Source organism: Arachis ipaensis, chromosome B5 (assembly GCF_059453495.1).
Source record: "Arachis ipaensis isolate K30076 ecotype BB chromosome B5, ASM5945349v1, whole genome shotgun sequence".
NCBI lineage: Eukaryota > Viridiplantae > Streptophyta > Magnoliopsida > Fabales > Fabaceae > Arachis > Arachis ipaensis.
In genome coordinates, this window is record NC_142440.1 from 5,716,870 (window position 1) to 5,739,776 (window position 22,907).

A 22,907-nucleotide genomic window follows, 5' to 3' on the forward strand; every position below is an offset into this window, starting at 1 on the left:
TGCCTTAATTAGTGGATTATCCATTGTATGAAAGTCGAGTTCCAGACATTAAGGACAAAAATTGAGATTATACATGTCACTACATCTTTAGCAATGGAACATACAAATGAGAAAGAAGGGAAGCTTTTGAGGACCCAAAAACACTCTTATTGCCTCATAAAAGTTTAGTTTGTACACAACTATGGCTTCAAGAAAGTGAACTGAAAATCAGTAGGGTGAATAAAAGAGCGAGTTCCCATTGTATTAGAGTCGGAGACTCGCGTGCTGATTAGAAGGGCTTCTCTTACTGCAAACAAGCAAAACTTTTCTTCCAGTAGCAAGTAGCAACTATAACCAAGGTTATATAGACTAGTTTCTCCATTCTTTCTCTTATTAACATATATTGTTACCATTGCCTTTGAATTATGTCCCTGGAAAATTAGACTTTGAAACTACTTGCCTCATCATGCTCTTCACATTTCCCTTCCAGTTGGATACACTTGTACCACTTTGCACATGCAATATAAGCGATCAAGTCCATAGATGTCAAGACCGCTAAGAGAAAGTAAAACCTATCTAGGTGGCCTCTGTTGAGGTTTCCAGGGATCCACCCAGGCATGTGATCCTCAGTGGATATCTTCATAACCATGCTTACAAGTAAGCTGCTGACATAGTTCCCAAGGGAGATGGATGTCATGCAAAGTGCACTTCCAAAGCTCTTTAAGCCATCGGGTGTTTGAGCATTGAAGAACTCTAACTGGCCTACATACATAAACACTTCAGAAGCTCCTATAAATGCATACTGAGGGATTTGCCAGAAGATGCTTAGAGAGCTTGTGCCATTGCAGTGGATGCATCCTGGTTTGGCATACCTAAGCCTATAGCATTCAACTAACCCGGCAGAAACCATTGCTAGTACAGCTATGACGAGTCCGACTCCCATTCTTTGAAGTTCAGTAAGACCCTTGGAGTCTGACTTCTTAAGTTTTCCCACAAACGGATCAAGAACTCGACGGTAAAAGAAAATGAAGACAGCTACACTGAGGATATCAAAGCTTGACATGCTAGCCGGTGGTATTCTGAAATGAGAAATAGTGGTTTTCATGGCTGCACCTTGTTCCACAAAAAGAGAAGCCATTTGTGTGAAAACCACCGAGTATATTATGGTGCAAAGCCAAATTGGAAGAAGTCTCAGTATGCATTTAACTTCTTCAACCTGACTTATAGGACAGAGGTGCCAAGGGTTGTAAAGGGAATTCTTTTGGTCCTCTAGATCTCTTGAGGATATATATGCTGCCCTATCCAAGAACCTGCAATACAGAGAAATGACAAATTTATCAAATCATCATTTCTCAATAGAATCATGAACGACATACTGACAGTCTTCTTTATTTAGTAACCTATGCCATGGTCTTAGCAAAATGGTTACATGAATGCAGGAAAAGAATTCATGCAGACTTGGAGATTCGAAGTATAAAGTATGAGCATCTACCCATGAACAATAGTATCTAATGTACTGGTCCACTACTTACTTGAACCCGTGAGTGTAGAGAATCTTTCTGTTGCTGTTGGTGGCAGAATCTATTGTATGCTTATCATATAACTCCTCTTCATTTGATGGCACTTGGACTTTCCATTTCCTTGATGCAGCAACAAGAACTTGGCAAAATCTGGAGAGAGGGTTGCCACTGGGCTTGAAGTGCCTATACCTTGGTGTGCCTACAAGGAACAAAATAAGTGCGGCTAAGGCAGAGCCTGCAGATACCCAGAACCCAAGTGCCCACATTCCTTCATCTTCAAAATAGCCTAGAATGGTGTTTGAGAAGAGGGAGCCAAGGTTCAAAGCCAGGTAGAAATAGCTAAAAAATGCCACCTTTGAGGGACCCTCCTTTGAGTGCTCCTCATCAAACTGATCTGCCCCAAATGTGGCAATATTGGGTTGATAGCCTCCATTGCCCAAGGCGATGAGATAGATTGAAAGGTAGAACATCCCCATCTCCAACCTTGAATGTTTCCCACATTGAACCAATTCATTCCCACAACCTTTAGGCTTAACCAAGAAGAGGTATGATGATAGGGATAAGGATGATAGACCCTATAACAAGCCAGAAGAAGATTTTTCTTTTAGTGATCAAGGAATGTACTAAGATCTAGGAAGAGGAAAAACAAGAGAGAGTTTGTAGGTATACTTACGAGTACAAAGATGACTTGAAAAACAGCACAAGTTTTGTATCTTCCCCAGTAAGAATCACTTAGGAAAGCACCCACGAGAGAGAAGATGTAAACAGTCCCAGTCCACTTGCTCACATTGTTTGCTGCTTCAGCATTGTTTTGTCCTACCACCCTTGTCAGGAACAGCACCAGGTTCACTCCAACTCCAAAGAATGCAAGGGTTGCCAGACCTTGGTTCACTGATACATACAACAATCTCAGTCAGGGTCATATTCCTTCATGCAATACTCCCACATATTATATATGCTTTTATGTACATGCATTATATAAACTCATGATAAGTATCTATGGCAGTATCCTCGATTCTCGTGTAACTTATCACGGAAGCGACGGACTTCTACAAAGGCAGTGAATCAAATCACTTAAGATCACTAATAGCTGAAGTTCCTTTTGATAATTAAAGCCTGCACAGCACATATAAATTGCTTTTTTTTTTTTCTTTCCCATTTTTAGATAACATCGTTATGCCTTACCATGATTTTCTAAATATTAATTGTACTTTGAGTTGACATTCATGTTTATCACTTTTATTTTACTTTTTTTTTTTTTTTTAACATTTCAATCTAAAGTGATATTACTTTTATTTTTGTCTCCATGTAGATGTTCTGTTTCAGTGTTTCACTTAATTAATAGTTATTTGAAAGTGTGTGTTATAGATAATCAACTGGAGTGAGGACCCTTCACAGATGGTGGAAAATGATGTGTAAAGATTCCTGAAACGTGAATCAGTTCACATCAGTATATAGTAACAGGGAAGTTGATCCTGTGCACGTGAAATCTTATTCTAAAATGGATCAAGAACAACTGTGATAACACATTAGCACCTCTATCAGCTTTTCCTAGGATTATTGCATTGCCACCAATAAAGCATTATATATATATATATATATACACACCAAAAATAGGAGACTCGAACCCGCAACCTCTTAATTGAGTATGGAGAGACTATGCCATTTGAGCTATAACTCATTGGCAATAACATGTTAATGTATATTAGAAATTACATTATTTTATTATAATAAAATAATAATAATTTTGGGTTATATAGGGTTCATCTTTATAGAGCAAACACTTTTAGGTTGTATTTAATTTTAAAGACAAGACAAAATACTAAAATTAAAATATAAAAATTAGAAGCACAAAAATTAAAATTTTTGTATTTTGTTTGATAATAAATTAAAATAAATTATAAAAATTTAATTTATTTTTATTTTTTATACAAAAAAATTAAAAATATAATAATAATAAAAAATATAATTATAAAAATTTAATAAAAATAATAAAAAAATAAATTATATTTTTTTATTAATATATTTATATTTTATCTACTAAATATAATTTTATATTTTTATATTCATAATTCAATATCTTATATCTATAAACAAACGCAGTGTCATGCCTTTGTCCTTAGTAATGAATGGCTTCACCGCTTCATGGACGATATAACACTTCGAAGGCTGGTTTTGTGAAAAGAAATAATTTCTTTTACAAAAAGATATATGTGCTTTTATAAGTTATATTCATATTATGATTCATGAACCTACTTTCTGCCGTGGACGATGAATGTGTCACCTTGTTCCTAGTAGAACACGTTTGTGCATAATCTTTCTATTTTCTAAACCCAAAAATCATTTTGAACATTAATTGCCGGCATAGGTACCTAATTGATTTGTCTCTCTACATTATTATCTAATGGTATATATTGAAAAAGAATCATATATTTAAAACATAGCAATATGAATAAATATCTGTATAAATATTCAATTTTATTAAAGTATCAATATAAACCCAAGAGGCAATGATTTTTGACGTGCAATAGCAATTGTAAAAAAAAAAAAAATTAAAAATTAACCCAAAAGTAGGATTCATTAGTTGCAGGATTGTGACCTGTGCCAATTTTCCTTGAATCCTTGCATGTAGATATATAGAACGACGGCTTATATATAAAAGCAAGCCTTTAATTTATCAAATAAAAAAGCAAAACTACTTAGCCACTATAGTAATAATAATGCGAGTGTTACTCACGTGCTCCTTTCGAGTATGCTTCTAATATAAGTGTGCACATATGCATCGTGACACGTGGCAAGGACACAAGTCATGCAAAGTCGTGGTGACAGGCAAAGGTTACGTGTCAGTAACATTTTTTTTTTTTTTTTACCAAAGATAGGAGACTCGAACCCGCAATCTCTTCATTGAGTATGAGGAGACTATGCCATTTGAGCTATTACTCATTGGCTACGTGTCAGTAACATACTCATGCTATTGCTCTTATTTTAATTTGTATCGTTTATAATAACTTATAAACTTAGCGTGGAGACAAAAGCCTCCATCAATTAACTTAATACATCACTACTCTTTCTTCCTTTGCCTCACGCTCCCCCCTCAGTTACGTTGTTCTGGATTTTGCATCGGAAATGTAACACTTTCATCTTCTTCTTATCACTAACTGATAAGATGACTTCAGCCCTTCCTTTCTTTCTGATAACATATCTATAATATATTTAATTAAATTAATATAATATGTACTAATATTTCAACTATCATCTTTTCTTACTAAACTAAACATAACATACTTAATTAATTAAACTACTAACATAATATATATCAATCTTAATTATCATTTTTAAATAAAGATCTCTTTATATAAAAGTATCTTCATCTATATATGCATAAAGGTTTATCCGTTTATATACGTGCTACGTATTTGTATTTGTATTTGTATTTGCATGTGTACTATACTGTATGTGTCGGAGGTAGTTATGTTTCTGTGATTTTTATTATGTACCTCTCAAAAAATTAAATAATAGTAATTAATTAAGAAGAAATAATGAAATAAATGTGAAGCTTACAGAGAATGATAATTCCAGCAAGCCATGTTCCAGATTTGGTTCTGATAGCAGGACGGCCATGCAAATCCACACTGCCATCAAGAGTCAATTCTTCTTGCTCCTCATCATCATTCAACTTTCCCTGCTTTTAATTAAGTTTCTTAAGAATCAATTATGCAATGAATATTGAAATAATGTTATGCTTTTTCTATATGAAACTTAGACTCACCTCTAACTCTAAGCAAGCCATTGATATGATGATCACAAACAAGTTTAGTTTGATGCAGGGGAATGAAGAGTGAGGGGCAGAGAGGAAGGTATAATATTAGTTGATTGTAGTAATGTTACATAAGAAAATGAAAGAGTAGTGTGATGCTATAAATAGGGGAAGTATGGATCTCATGGACGGTCCAGATTTCATGTTGTAATACAGTGGGGACATCCACTCTACACAATCACATGGAACATATAACAATAGAAAAATGGTTTAATTACTCTGCTGTTTCCTATAGTTTTGCAAAATTTTCAATTAGGTTCTTATATTTTTTTTTCTTTTAATTGAATTCTTGCATCAATTTTTTTTTAATTGGATCTCTACATTTTATTTTCCTTTTATTTAGGTCCCTGTACCAATTCTTTTTTTTAGTTGGGTCCCTATAAAATTAAGCTAATTACTACTAAAAGGAACTTAATTGAAAAAAAAAATTGATGCTGAAACCCAATTAAAAAGAAAAAATGTATAGGGACTTAATTAAAAATTTTACAAAACTATAGGACCAACAGAGTAATTAAACCTAAAAAAATTTAGTTCAAATAGTCAAGTAAAAATAATCGAAATTTTACTTAAAATAAAAAAAAGTAAATTAAATATATAAAGCCTAACATTTTAATAAAATTTAAATTATAAAATTATTAGATTTAGTATAAATTTTGTAAAATTAATTGATTTATTTAAAATTATAATATTAAAAAATTTTAAGAATTAAATTAAAATTTTAGCTATTATACAAGTAGCCTAAAATTATTTGTTAAAATAATATGTTACAATTTTAAATATAATAATATATAATTATAAATATTATATATATAAAATTATAGATGTTATATTAAAAAAATTAAATATTGTCTTTATAATATTATCGAATGTAATCATCCAAAACTCTGTACAATTTTTTTTTTCTGATTTGCAATTTGACAAATTATTTTTGTTTTCATGACCCAATAGAAATACTAAGTTATGATAATTTTAGTACTTGATGTAACGTCTTCTTTCAATTTTTTTTTTAAGAATAAAATATGTTGACATGATCTTGCATTATCCCTAACCTAGCTAGGTCTATATATATATATATATATATATAATTGAAAAAAAATGTAAACCAACAAACCGATAATAAAACCTATCAATGGAGAATTGGAGATGAAATTTATTTGGTTTTTATTCATCGGTCATTCTCTTTATATCTTCTCCGATCCATAATAATCAAATCATGATGCAAGCTAGTAGGTGAGAGAATTCAGAATTGTGATGTAGGATGAATATGTTCGCTAATTTGATATTCTTGATAGTTTTCAAGAGCTTCATTATTATAGTAGTGACTATTCACATTTTTAATTTGAAGCTTGATGTACTCATTAATTAACCATACATATAAACATCATTAATAAGTATCTGGTGCAATATAAATTCAAGGAGTATGGAATAATAATCAAACCAAGAGAATATATTTCATGCGAATATTGATCTACCAAGTTTGTCATACATATTTAATTAAACAAATTTTTGCCACCACAAAATAAAAGAAAAAAAAATTCTAATGGTTATTTGTATTATTCCAGGTATCTAGGGTTAATATTATTGCTCCGTTTGTAGCTTACATGCCTAATACGAATAATATATATATTATGGGAAGATTTTTAAGTGTACTGTTATATTGCTGTACCAGTGATTTTTAACCGTTGATTTTAATTATATATATTATATATATTTTTTATAATTAAGATCAACGGTTAAAAATAACTGAAACACCAGGACGACGGTAGGCTCGAAAATTTTTCAATATTATGTGTGTGTGAGATGTGCTTACTTAGAGTGAGCTCACAATGCAAGAATCACAATAAAATGGATGAATAGTGCAATAATATTCCCGAGAATAAATAATAAACATATATATGTATAATCACATTTTTCTGCTATGATTTTGTTTGTTGTAATATCTTTAGCTCTATTATTATAGGGATATGATTCCATTATTCGGCATATATATGCTTAATTATTAAATTCCTCGACAAAAATTAAACAAGCTAAGGGGTTTAGAATTGGAAGTTATTTCTTCCCCTAGTGGGGAACAATAATGCATTGCACCGATTGAGCATAATATTGAAAATTGATTATATATGAATATATGTTGACCTAATAATCGATATCCCCTCAAGTTGTTGGGACCTTATTTGACACCTCGTAAATTAAAGAATTATTATCTAGATTAACTCGTTAATTTATTTGTCTGCTTAATAAATATATTGTAAGAGTTTAAATTTTATTTTATATATATAAAGATTCATTAATTAACGATAAATTTTTAAATAAAACTCAAATTATGAATAGAAGAATGCTTTTTTACCATCTAAACCCATATTTTGTGTTGAAATCCTTATTAAATAAATATATATTTATCACAAATAATAAATATTGAGCCTTTCCCTAATTGTATCTATTAAACTATTCTTACACCTTAATCTATGACAACAATAAAAAAGTCTCATGACTCACAAATTCAGCCTAATAGAATACATAAATTCAGTTCTAATTTTAGTCTTTATTATTATCTTCTTATCTTTTCTTTTATTTTTCGTAGGCAATGCTTTCTATATATTTAATTTTACCTTCATAATTCAATTCAATTCAATCAATCAACAATCAATAAAATTTTTTCATCTTTTTTTTTTTCCTATTCTTTCACAATTTTATCAGTATCCACTAACATATTCACGTTTAAAATATAAATAAAGAAAATTATTCTTGTTAACAAAAGTATATATGACCGTCAAGTAACCACAACAATATACAAGGATATGGCACATGCAATGTGTCGTTATGGAGTTACTTTCATATATAAAGTTCAAGTAAAACCCAAAAATATCTTGGAGCTACTAACATTATTGTTGTGATTAATTATGAGGTTGATGTGTAACGGCGTGTGTTAATTAAACAAAACCGAACAAAATTGCGCTACAAAAGACTTTCCATTTCAAGAATTAACCGAAATTAAATATAATCAATTATTATTAATAAGGAAGTTCAAGAAAGCAAAGCAAGGCCAAAAAACTGTCCTCATGAATCATGATTAGTGTTAAATTCCTATCAAATCCTAAAAATAATGTGGTAGTGTCATGCATGCACCAATTGCATATCAAACAATGAAAGAGAATTAGCCCAAAAGAGCTGGCGGGATCAAATGAAGCACAAACTCATGAGAAACAATGAAGAAGCGTCTACGGCAGTTTTTGCTAGCTTCTTCTTTTTCCTTTTTATTATTTATTTAATGGAAACATATATATATATATAATTAGCTTTAATCAGATATAAATAATTGTTGCACGCCAACTATAATATATGTTTTGATGATATGTTTTTTATTTTTCCTAAGTTAAATTGGACTTAGTTTATAATTCATAGTAGAAATGGAAAATATATATGTAACTTCTATATATAGCCGTCAATGTTCAAGGATCTTGAACCAAATAGATTTCGGATTTCCCCTTTTTTTTGTGCGTAAAAAATTAATTGTAGCTATTAATTGTCAACCGTCACAAATAAATTTATTAGTGGTGAAAACTCAGGTAAAGTCGAATTCACGTGAAGTTAATATTTGAGAGTCGTTAGATAAAAATTTAGTTAAATCAGTCAAATCATCTAATGGCTCTCAGGTACTTCATATGAAGTCGACTGCACATTAGTTTCCACCTTTATTAATTTTGAGGCGGTTATTCTAATTATGTTGAAAATTGCCGCTAGACCTAAAAAACTTTGCCTCAACCATCATCTTTAGTATAGTGAAAGATCTTAAAAGCTGTGTTATAATCAAGTTTTTATAGTTATTATGATGTTCCATGTGATGATCTTTGAGAGTAAAATACTTTTTAACTATTAAAAATCAATAACGAAAAAATTCAAACTGTTTATATATATGTGTGTGTGTGTAAATTAACGGCCCAAATGTTTTATTTAGATTCTATTTTCCAAAAGAGAATGTTCAAAATAAATGCTAAACACAATTGTCAAGCAACTAATAATCTAATAATAACATCATCCAAGCTATAATGCATTTTTCTCTAATAATATATCTAATAAATGTAACAAATGAAACCAAACAAAGAATATAAAATTCTAAAAAAATGAGGATACATTATCAGCAATAACTAGCAAGGGTGTGCAATGATCATGAATGCATATATAACGAGTGTATCTTGTATCCAATGTCATCTTAAAAATATATGACAAATACTTGTAGGGAAAGAAATATCTTTATGCTTAAAGGAGTTAACAATTAAGACCAAGATTTATATTGCTGGCTGCATATCATATGCAATGAACGGTAGCTTGCGTCTCTTGTTCAAAACAGTTGGAGAGCCCTATTGCTAATTAATAACGGTCACAGCTTCATTATTGGCTTCTTATATATTAATTCTGGAAATTATATATAAATTAGGATTTGTATTCTTTATTTCTTTTATGATATTTGTACTCCTATTGCCAAATTGTAAGTAGTGACATTGACAAAGCGAGAACAACTAACATTAACTGAGAACAATTGACATTAACTAATTATTGGCTAAAAATAAAGAATAGTATTATATAACTAATAAAATTTGTTAGAAAAGTAAGAGAGAATAATAAAAAAATATATATGCGTGTATAATTAAATTGTGTGAGAATGAGACAATATATAAAAATATTTATAGGTGTTAAGAGAATCAAAATAATAAAAATTATAACAAATGTAATTAATTAGTGAGCAAAATTATTAAAATATCTTACTATAATAGCTAGAGTGCATATTGACGTGTTAGTAGCACTTTTTTTTATACTCTTATATAAATACATTTTCTGTTTCTATATTTGTGATTAACAATAATAGAACTACTTTTATATTTTTTTGTTCAATCTCTAATTTAGATTTTTTCTCTCTTCGTGCTTCATTTTATATGGTATCAGAGCATTCACGATTCATGGTCGACTCACCTGAAATTTCACACACAAGTAATTCCATTAACAATATTTACAAGTAATTCTAGTGTAGTAGTTATAATACAGATTGTGCTAGTAACACTTTGTTTAGATTTTTGTATAAATACATTCTCTGTTTCTGAACAAATAGCAGACATATTTACTAAATCAGTTTCGATCCAGCTGTGTGATAAGTTTCAAAACAAACTCAGGCTATATTTTAGGCCGCCATGAGTTTGGAAAAAGGTATAACAGATGTAATTAACTAGTGAACAAAATTAGTAAAATATCCTAATGTAGTAGCTAGAGTGCAGATTGTGCTAGTAGCACTTCTTTTAGACTACTCTTGTATAAATACATCCCCTATTTTTATATTTGTGATTAAAAATAATAGAATTACTTGCATCTTTTCGTTCAATCTCCAATTTAGATTTTTTCTCTCTTCGTGCTTCATTTCATATGGTATCAGAGAATTCACGATTCATGGCCGACTCACCTGAAATTTCACACACAAGTGATCCAATTAACAATGTTTACAAGTGATTTTAGTGGAGTAGTTAGAATACAGATTGTGCTAGCTAGTAACACTTCTTTTAGATTTTTTGTATAAATGCATTTCCTGTTTCTGAACAAATAGTAGACGTATTTACTAAACTAGTTTTAATCCAGCTGTTTGACAAGTTTCAAAACAAACTTAGGCTACATTTCAGGCTACCATGAGTTTGGCGGAAGGTATAACATATGTAATTAACTAGTGAAAAAAATTATTAAAATATCCTAATGTAGTAGCTAGAGTGCAAATTGTGCTAGTAGCACTTCTTTTAGACTCTTCTATAAATATATTTCCTATTTCTATATTTGTGATTAAAAATAATAGAATTACTTTTGCATCTTTTCGTTCAATCTCCATTTTAGATTTTCTCTCTTTTCATGCTTCATTTCATATGGTATCAGAGCATTTACGGTCCATGACCGACTCACCTGAAATTTCACACACAAGTGATCCCATTAACAATGTTTATAGTAGATCTTAAGGAGTAGTTAGAATATATATTGTGCTAATAACACTTCTTTTATATTTTTGAATAAATGCATTCCCTGTTTCTGAACAAATAGCAGACGTATTCACTAAACCAGTTTTAATCCAGCTGTTTGACAAGTTGCAAAATAAATTTAGGCTGCATTTCAGGTCGTCATGAGTTTAGGAAAAGGTATAACATATGTAATTAACTAGTGAGCAAAATTACTAAAATATCCTAATATAGTAGTTAGAGTGCAGATTGTGCTAGTAGCACTTCTTTTAGACTCTTGTATAAATACATCCTCTGTTTCCATATTTGTGATTAACAATAATAGAATTACTTTTGCTTCTTTTCGTTCAATTTCCAATTTATATTTTCTCTCTTTTTGTGCTTCATTTCATATGGTATCAGAGCATTCACGGTCCATGACCGACTCACCAAAAATTTCACACACAAATGATCCCATTAACAATGCTTATAAGTGATTCTAGTGTAGTAGTTAGAGTACAGATTGTGTTAGTAGCACTTCTTTTATACTCTTGTATAAATACATCCCCTGTTTCTAAACAAATAGCGGACGTGTTTACTAAACCAGTTTCGATCCAGTTGTTCGACAAGTTTCGAAACAACCCCAGGCTGCATTTCAGGCAGCCATGAGTTTGGGGAGAGGTATAATAGATGTAATTAACCAATGAGAAAGAATTATTAAAATATCCTAATTTAGTAACTAAAGTGTAGATTGTACTAGTAGCACTTCTTTTAAACTCTTATATATTTTCCTGTTTTCATATTTGTTTCCATATTTGTGATTAACAATAATAGAATTATTTTTGCATCTTTTTATTCAATCTTTAATATAGATTTTCTCTCTTTTCGTGCTTCATTTCATATGGTATCAGAGCTTTCACGATCCATGGCCGACTCACCTGAAATTTCACACACAACTGATCCCCTTAACAATGTTTACAAGTGATCCTAGCGTAGTAGTTAGAGTACGGATTTTGTTAGTAGCACTTTTTTTAGAATCTTGTATAAATACATCCCCTGTTTTTATATTTGTGGTTAACAATAATAAAATTACTTTTGCATCCTTTCGTTTAATCTCCAATCTAGGTTTTCTCTCTCTTCATCATGCTTGATTTCATAATAACGTAATATCCTATAATAAATCTCGAAATATACTAAATACTTTTAATGAATACTAATTAATCCTAATATATTCTATCATCCTCCCTCAAACTCAAGTGACCACTACTTGAGCTTGAAACTTAGTTAAGACAATGAAATAAGTAAAAAATTACAGAAATTGACGGAATGAGCACAGACAAAATTGTCAGACTGAAACGTAGACAGAACTGTTACAAAAAAGTGCAAACAGAACTGCCAAAAGAGTGGTGAACTACCAAAAAAACTGTCAAAAAGATAGCAACTGCCGAATAAGTGATAAATTGTCGAAAAAAATGGCAAACCGACAGAAAAATTGCCAAAAAAGTGGCAAATTATTGGAAAAATGGCAAACTGCTGGAAAACTACCAAATATCTAGTGAACTGCGGAGAGATGAAAAATTGCTAGAAGATGGCGACCGGTCGGAAGGTAACAAAAAATATTTGGTTTCTTCATGGAAATAGGTAAATATTCCACAAAGGGGTTCAAGATGGAACTGGAAGAAGCATGGCTATTGGTGTATCCTTGATGATTTTAATGCCATGTTTAATGATTTTGATCGTCGTGGTGGTTCTATACATGCGGGTCCAACAACTTGTATGGAGTTTTAGAGTTATATTTAAGAGTGTGATCTCCTTTACATAGGATTTTCTAGCTGGCTCTTCACTTGAAAAATGGGGGATCTTGTCAAAAGGTTGGATAGATATTTGAGTAATTTGGACTGATAGATTGCTTTTTCACATGCTTGCCTAAAAATCTACCTATGCTAAAGTCCAATCACACCCCCATTTGCTTGCAGCATAATGCAAATTTTTCTTTTAGTAGGAGTAGAAGGTCCTTTTGATTTTTAACTATATGGTTATTGCATCTTAACTTTCATAATATTGTGATTTCTTGTATAAATGTTCAATAGGCTTGGTCTAATGGAGTTTTTAACTTTTGGGACTCTCTTAAGGTTTAGAATTCAACCGTTTTTAAAGACATTTAAAAAAAAAAGAGAAAGCTCTTAAGAAAAGTCCAAGGTATTGCTACCTCACTGGGTTATAATCATAATCTTTTTCTTAAATACTTGTAGTGTGTTTTTTGGAGGCAATATGAAAAAATTTTAGGCCATGAAAAAATGTTGTGGTATTAGAAATTTAGAGTCAAGTAGATAGAGTTTAGGGATTATAACACCAAATTTTTTCATGGATAAACTACTATTAGGAGAAGAGGAAATAGAGTTAACACCTTACAAGATGATCATGGCAATTGGATCATTGATAAATGGCCTCTATAAAATTTAGCCTACTCATTTTATATGAACTTGTATACTAAAAAATTTTCTAGCTCCCTTTCATCTTTAATAAGGCTTTTCCTATTCTTTTCGAGGAGGATCTTAACTTTATAGGGCACAAGCCGCACAACATCACTAACTAAGATATTAAAGAAGCCATGTTTGCTATGGGAAGTTGAAAAGCTCCTAGTAGGGATGGTATCAGACTATTTTTTACAAACACCAATGGGAGAAGGTAGGCCCTAACCTTTGTCATCTTATGCACAACATCTTTCTAAATCCGGATATGGTTGGAGAGATTAATAAAATTCTGATCACTCTTATCCTAAAGATTGAATCTGTTACAAGTATGAGACAAATGAGACCCATCGACTTATGCAATGTTTCTTACAAAATAGTTAACTTATTAGTGCAACTGTTGATCATAATTTCTGGAAGCTAGTTCATCTTAAAAGGGATAATCCTAGTATCTCCTACTTTTACTTCACAGATAGCCTAATCCTCTTTGCCAAAGCAAGTCTTGACCAAGCTAAGATCATTAAAAGATGCCTGAATGTATGATAGCTCGGGCCAAAAATTGGGCAATGAAAAAACAAGGGTCTTCTTTTCTAAGAATGTTGGATATCATGCTAGAGCTGAGATCAGTGAAGCCTTTCAATTCGCCAGGACGGATAATACAGGAGCTTTATTTGGGGATTTGGATCAATCCAAAAAGGTTCATCTGCTAAACTGGTGGAAAGTCTATAAGCCAAAAAAGTCTAGGAGTATGGACATTCGACATGCCAATATAATGAATCATGCCTAGATGATGAAAATCGGATGGGGATTCATTAAAACAAAGGATTTTCTATGGACGAAATTTCTGAGATCTAAATATGGTAGCGGTTGTGATGTCGTTCCCATTGTAGAAAAGAGAATGAACTGTTTGAATATTTGAAAAGGTGCCTATGATACTTGACCAAATGTCCAACAAAACCTTATTTAGCGTTTAGGAATGGATCCTCAATCAATATCTGGAGGCACAATTGGGTCCCAAGCATAAGATCTCTAGAACACTATGCTCTTCAGATAAGTGATCCAATTAATGATGATAATTATCTTACAAACTTTCTTGATGTTTCAGGTAATTTGAATGTTAGGAAGCTATGTACCTAGATGCTTGAAGATGTGGTCCAAAGAATTACTGTCATCTCCCCACCATCTCCGTGGAAGAATGAGAATTACTTAGCCTGGGCATCCTGTCGGATGGTGCCTTCAGTACCAAAACTCCTTATCAAAGTCTTAATACCAGTTCGATTACGCCACAAAGAATCTTCAAAGTAATTTGGAGATGGAGTGGGCCTGAACGTATACGTTCCTTCCTCTGGTTGGTAGCTCATGATTCCCTTCTAACCAATGTGGAGAGGAGAAGGCGACACTTTTAGAGTAATATTCAAAAACTAACTTTTTTCAGCTAACATTAGTCAATTTTTTTTAAATTATTTTATTTATTTTAAATTTTAGATCTTAAATCATAAATCTTTAACTCTAAATTTTAAATTATAAACATATATGAATCCTAAAGTTGGCTAATGTAAACTAATTACTAAAAGTTATTTCTCAATATTTTTTAATATTTTTATAAAAATAGGAGAGAACCAAAAAAATCTTATTACTAAAATATAGAGGAGATGAATTTTATTTGTCATATATCTTAAGGTTCAGTTTAGTAAAACCTTTTAAAAAGGTGTTTGTGCTTTTCAAAAATATAAGTAATTTCTTATTTTATATCTGTTAAATAAAAAATACTATGTGCTGATGCTTGTATTTTTTAAGAAATAAAGTACTTTTGAAAGTATTAAAGATAAAACTTTTAAAATAGACCTGTACTTGTGAAAATTAAAAAATCTAATATAACTTTATGTATTTAATTAATTTATAAATTTAACTCTTATATTTATGTCTATTATAATATTTTTAATTATTATTACTTGTGTTTATTGAATTTTTTTTTTAATTTGATTTATCAAAAACATAAATACAATAATTTTTAAAAAATTAGATTTTAAAAATTAGTTTTTATAAATTATTTTAAAAAACTAAAAACTTCACCAAAATAAGTTTAAGCATCACAACTTCAATTCACAAGGCAATACTCACTACAGAACAAATATATACATAGTATACAAAGTGTTAGCATATTTGGTGATGAAATTATATTTTATTTAAAAAAAAGTGATGGAACTCACAAAACTTATTGTTCATTTTTGTTTTTTCTATATTCCTGTACACTTTGAATATGCATGAAATTAGACATCCAATTCACAAGCCATTCAATCTTGCATTGGTTTGGTAATTAATTGTGTGAAAAACATTCAAGAGCAAGAGAATAACTCAAAACAGTATGAACAGTGAGGAAGGAAAACTTGATGGAGTTCAGAATCATAAACTTGTGATTTTTAAAGCTGAAAATTTATAATGGTGAATCTCACTTAGTTAAATTACGGCTACTACAATATATATTATATAGTAATGTTTGTAGCTTATAACTAATAATTAACTAGTGTCAGGTGGTATAAATACAACAGAAAACTAAACTAATTAATAATTTACATGTCAGCAAGTTATTTACAAAACTGAGCTATGGAGTTGGTTTACAATGCAAATTGTTTACCGAATTCTACTTCTATTAACTAATTGGATTAAGGTAAGTATTCAAAATAATAATTAAAATTCGTTAAATAATTTGATATCTTTAACTAAACTATTTAATACTGTGCATTTTAATATCTAAACTATCATAGAAACTGTTGTATGCGTTAAGCACGGGATTTTTTATTTTAATATGAAAGAGTGAAGGAAATTTTACGTTAATGTTGTAAAAAATAGAGTTTTACAGCATTCTAAAAGTGATGTTCCGTGCAAGCACAATACGCAAACTGTGTATTATAATTTAATATTAAAATAATACAATAAACAGTTTGTGTATTGTCTCTATAAATTAAAAAAAAATTGATCTGACAATTCGCACTCTGCAAATTCTATAGCCTCCAGAATTTTGTAAAACACCATAATTTTTAATATTAAAAAATTACACCTATTTGTATCCAATATCCAAAAAAATTAACCTTAATCACGACCTAATAACAGTCTCCAATATCCTATTTGCTATTTTGCCTCAGAAATTAGAGGAAAATAAAATAATGATATAAATAAATATATTATATATAGAAGGAAGAACTAACAAAAGGAGCCAAAAAAGAAAAATGTCCCTTCACACATAGTGTGGGGTGCAACAGTATATGATAGTAATGTTGTCACGACAAGTCAATTTTGAGGAACACGCTCTCATGCCAATGAATTTCCCAACATATATTATGACCACTCTCTTTATTTCTTTAGTTTTAACTTTTAAGATCATTACAATTTTGTGGTATCCTAAGGTTAAGGATTGGCCATTAGCAAGTTAGTAGTTGGTAGGACCGATTTTACTTATTTATTTATTTATTTATTATTATTTACTCTACATTAATTATATAAAAAATATTTAAGAGATAATAAAAATTAATCTAAAATAGTCTATATTTTTTTTTGTTTTGTACTTCTTAATTATTATTAAAATAAATAAATAACTTTAATGTAAATATAAAATTACAAATGTTACGGATATTAAATTAAATTATTTTATACTTCTTAGTTTATCTTTCTAGCATTATTATTCTAATTATATATCCCTCAATTTTTTTTCTATATTTATTTCTAACTTGTTTTCATTTTTCTTTTCCTTCTTATCTTTCTTTTATTTGATATCCAACGCCAAAAGTAGGTAGCAAAATTATAGAGCATGTTGTATAATTTGTTAAGCACTAGAGCACTAAACATAACAAGTAGTATACACACCCTTGAACTAAAAGAATCTTTTCATTTTATTATAAATAAAATGTTCCATGTCTTGTCATATGCATCCATGTTTCAAATCTTAGTTTCTCTCCAATTTTTTATTCTAGATTCGATCACAAGAGTCAGATCCCACCCATCACTATTCATATACACATCAACGTCATGACCAAATTTAGTTCATTAATATCAACATATAGTGATAAATGTATCATGATTACTTTCATGATCAATAATTACCTGTTTCTTGTCGTTGATGATTGATACACTACTTGTGCTTATTATTCATTTTGGTTTCTCTAATTCTCTTCCATGCTTAATTGATCTTTCTATAGGATGTGTATGTCAGTATGTGTATTATTAAAGGTATTTGTTATAGTGCTTAAAAAGTATTGTCTAATTATTAAAATAGGTAAAATAATTAATTTTAAATTTAAAAATATAAAAATTAAAAAATTTTAAATATTTTAAAGTTACTATAAAAAGTAATTTAGGTAAAAGTTAGGTACCAAATAAAAGACACCGTAGAATTGGCCATTATTAAATTACCAAGATAAGAAGTCAATATCTAAAGAAAAAGTATGGAAACAATGACAATTGTAAACAATGTGAATAATAGATTAAAACAAATAAAATTAAAATAAAAAAATTAGATTATTAATTAATTATTTAATTTTAAATTTTAAAATTTAAAAAATTAAAATTAGCATTTAAACGCATTCACATTACGTACAATTATTCCTAATCTCACCATAACCTCCAATTCACGTTCTTACCGTCATCGTGACCACGTTCTCCTGCTGCCGCTCTTGTTCACGACTACAGTACTACTGCTGATCATTTTAGTAGGTAAGCAGATGGTTATTTTAATTCTTATCTGGATGATTATTTTGATTGGATTAGATTTATTTATATATAATTAAAATATGTTGGATGTTCAATTTATTAAGTATGCGGATGATTATTTTTATCGTTAAGTAGATGGTTATTTTTACTAGGGGTGAGCGACGCCAATGACGACGTGTGGCAAGCCAGATAACGACGGTGAAGTGAGATGATTATTGATAAAGGTGGGGTGACAGCCAATTAAAAAAAAGAGGATATTGAAATGAAATTATTTGATAAATTAAAATTTGAAATGGTTATTTTTTTTAAAATAACTAAGTAAATTTTTTTATTTAAATAATTTGTAAAATATTTTTTATTTTTTACATGCATTAGACTAAGTCTGCAGCCTATTACTCACTTTGTTTAAATTTTTCATTGTCTTTCTAGCAAAATTCTTATCTAAATTTACGTACCACGGCCTCTTCGATCTATCTATAATTATCTCTCTTGCTCAATAAAAAGTGTAACCAAGTATCAAATCATTCTTATCTTTTGGTAAATTTATTAAGTTGCGTTTATTTATACATATGATATACATTAAAATAAAAATACAGAAATATAAAATTATATATAATAAATAAGATATAAATAAAAATATTATATTTAAAGATATTAAATTAATATATTTTAATTTATATTTTTTATAAAAAATATATTTTATTTTTTATTAATTTTTATAATTATTTTTTATTATTATATTTTTTTCTTATTTTTTATATAAAAAAATTAAATTAATTTATTATAATTTATTATTATATAAAATATAAAAATATTAATTTTTATATATTTATTTTTATATTTTATTTTCGATATCTTATTTAGTCGAATTTTCGTAACTAAACCCAGTTTGAATGTCACACGTGAATCTTCTCTTCCTTTTCTGATTCGGTGGGTCCATAATTTTGCCATGTGTGTATCTAGCTAGTGTGGATAGTTAATTAAAATTAATTAATTAGTCCATCATCTTTCATTTTATCTTTTTTATTTTTAATATTAGATTAATAATGATATTTTTTTGAATTATAAATTAGTGTGGTATATTTTTAAAATATGGGATGATTTAATTTAAAGAGTAAAAATTAGATTATCCGATATTTTAAAGATACAAAAATCGGACCTTTCAATTTGTATACTTTAATTTTTTTATTTTTTAAACACAAATAAAAAAATCTAATTTATATATTCTTTACAATTTTAAAAAATACTAAAAATTATAATATTAAAATATATCATTCATCTCACTTTTATATCTAAATTTTTTAACTTCTTCCATTCTTATATGAGTATGTTTATGACTATTGCAATCGTATCTTTTTTTAAAAAATAGAATAAATAAACATTAGTAAATAATTTGATATTAATGGTGGACAGTGGACACGGATCTTCCTAACTAATAGCCACTGAGATCTGGAGACTGGGAATATATATACATTGGATTAGATTTGTTTTCAATTAGGTCTTCCCACAAACAAATCGTTTTCTCTAGAATCTTTGGCTCACTCTTCCTTTTTCTATTTTACTTTCACATTTTATTATGGTATGAAGTGAGAGACCTGTCTCGTCATCTTTTTTATCACACATACAGCTAGCTCAACAATATTTAATTCATAAAAAATAAAAATAAAAACTAAGAAAAGGAATTGTGTACCATTGTGCCATATTATTGTCATATGCAACTATATACATTGATTTTTAGGCGTAGGTTACTATTCTCATCAAACTATTTTTTCAAAAAAATTAAATTAATAAAAAAAATACATAAATAATTATATTTTTAATATATTTTTTAAATAAAAATATTTCTTAGATTTACATAAATTCTTTTGTCTAATTTTTTTAATTTTATATTTAAATTATCTTTTGAGATTTAACATAAATCAAATTTTAAATCTTTTAATTATAAAAATTTTGATATCATATTATAAAAAATTATTTTTTTAAAAACTTAACTAATAAAAAAAGGCATATATATAAATATTTATATTTCTAATTGTTCATACTCTGACCCAATGATAAGACCCAGGTCCAGATGAAAGACCCAATCCGAAGGATTGAGCCTCGCCCTACACCGACCTTCTCTCTATGAAGTCGGTTCTTACCACGACTTGCCCTAAAGAAGTCGGGGATAAGAATTAGCTGGCAGATAAGCACTCATTCAAATGAGTAACTGCTCCTAAAATCTCTCTACCCACTTCCATTAGCCATACCTCAACTTCCCTAAGATAAAGGGACGGTTATCTACCTTAAATGGCGGAACTACTCTAACGGTGGTTATTGGATCACCACTATAAATACCCTGACACTCCTCAGGTATCTCTAGACCCAATACTCTCTAGACCTGTTTTGCTCCCTTTCCTAACTTTGGCATCGGAGTATCTTTGCAGGTACCACCTCCCCATTTTCTCATACCGAAGTCGGACGGGGACCTTAGATCATTAATCCGCTTGGATACTTCCTCATTCAGACGATTGGGCCAGCCAAACTAATCCAACCCAATAATCTCCGATTACCCATCGTAACATTGGCACCGTTGCCGGGGACCCGAGAGATCAGCCAGTAATGGCGGATGTATCCCCTGAAGATGGTCATGTGGCGTCGGATTCCGAACAAGAGAATCTGGATACCGGAAACAACGACGCAGACCTGATCCTCCACCAGGAAACCAACGACCAACACAGGGAAGGAACCTCCGGATTTAAAAATCTGAAGACAAATTCCTTGGAGGGGCGTGAATCAGAAAATGATGGACCACTCCACGCAACTGAACTAATGGGGCTAGTCCATGTCCACCAAAGTCGCTTGGAACAGCTGGAACAGGAACGGGAGCGACAAAGGGAGATAGAAAAGCACCTAAGAGAGGAGATGGATCGGCGAAAAGAGTTAGAGAAAAAACTCTTAAAGTTAGAATCCTCCCTCAAAGGTCGGAACTCCCGTGACGATCGAGAAGAGTCGCCCCCAGGAGGGGAGGACCCTTTTAGTGAGGACATAATGAGGGCAAAAGTTCCAAGAAACTTTAAAAGCCCCGATATGGACCTCTATGACGGAACCACAGATCCGAAGCATCATTTAAGCAACTTTAAAAGTCGAATGTATCTGGCTGATGCTTCTGACGCGACGCGCTGCAAAGCTTTCCGACCACCTTATCGAAAGCAGCGATGAAGTGGTTCGATAGCCTCCCTTCAAGGTCGGTCACCAGCTTCGAGGACCTCTCGAGGAAGTTTCTAATGAGGTTCTCCATTCAGAAAGATAAAGTAAAGCATGCACCGAGCCTCCTGGGAATAAAGCAGGAGGTCGGAGAACCTCTACGAGATTATATGGAAAGGTTCAACAAGGCATGCTTAGAGATTCAAGACCTGCCCACCGAGGCAGTTATCATGGGGCTGGTCAACGGACTTAGAGAAGGCTCCTTCTCACAGTCCATATCAAAAAGACACCCCACCTCCTTAAGTGATGTACAGGAACGAGCTGAAAAGTACATCAACATGGAGGAAAATGCCAGACTGAGAGAGTCAAGTTGGCGACCTGGGCACCTTCCCTCGATAAAAGAGAGGGAAAGGGAGCCCAAGAAGAAAGAAGACCTCGGTCCCGACAGACCCAGGAAATATCACTCTTATACTCCTCTAAAGGTTTCCATAGTGGACGTATACAGAGAGATCTGCAATACTGAAAGGCTGCCACCTCCCAGGCCCATTAAAAATAAAAAAGGGGGGAGTCGCAGCGACTACTGCGAGTACCATAAAATATATGGTCACTCAACAAACGATTGTTACGACCTTAAAAATGTGATAGAAAAGTTGGCCAGAGAATGCCGACTTGACAAATATCTCATAGAAAGGTCGGACAATCATGGGAAGAGAAAGCGAGATGACACAGATAGAAGAGACCCACCACCACAGACTCCGGAGAGACATATACATATGATCTCAGGCGGATTCGCGGGAGGGGGACTCACCAAGTCCGCTCGCAAAAGACACCTCAAGCGAGTCTACCAAGTCGGAAACGAATCATCCGACCTCCCTACCATCTCATTTACAAAGGAAGATGGGCAAGGAGTAATCCCTGGACACGACGATCCAGTGGTGATAACCATGATCCTAGCCAATGCCCATCTCCACAGAACCCTAGTAGATCAAGGAAGTTCGGCAGACATCCTTTTCAAGCCTGCGTTTGACAAACTAGGGTTGGATGAAAAGGAGTTAAGAGCCTACCCCGACACCTTGTACGGGCTAGGCGACACGCCAATAAAACCACTGAAATTTCTACCCCTCCACACTACCTTCGGAAAGGGGGAAAAATCCAAAACTCTGAGCATAGACTTTATAGTCATCGACGTAGGGTCAGCATATAATGCCCTAATTGGCAGAGCTACCCTAAATCGACTCGGAGCGGTGGTGTCTAACCCCCATCTCTG

At 31.1% G+C, this 22,907-nt stretch overlaps 1 protein-coding gene across 1 annotated transcript; it reads right to left on the minus strand.

Moving 5' to 3' along the window:
- Positions 1-39: 39 nt before the first annotated feature.
- LOC107642637 (protein NRT1/ PTR FAMILY 7.3-like) lies at positions 40-5,389 on the minus strand. Its single transcript, XM_016346050.3, has 5 exons — positions 5,269-5,389; positions 5,061-5,181; positions 2,173-2,390; positions 1,512-2,074; positions 40-1,289 (listed from the first exon to the last, which is right to left on the minus strand). Exons 1-5 carry the CDS (start codon positions 5,287-5,289, stop codon positions 419-421), a joined length of 1,794 nt encoding a protein of 597 aa, XP_016201536.1. The 5' UTR covers positions 5,290-5,389; the 3' UTR covers positions 40-418.
- Positions 5,390-22,907: the final 17,518 nt, after the last annotated feature.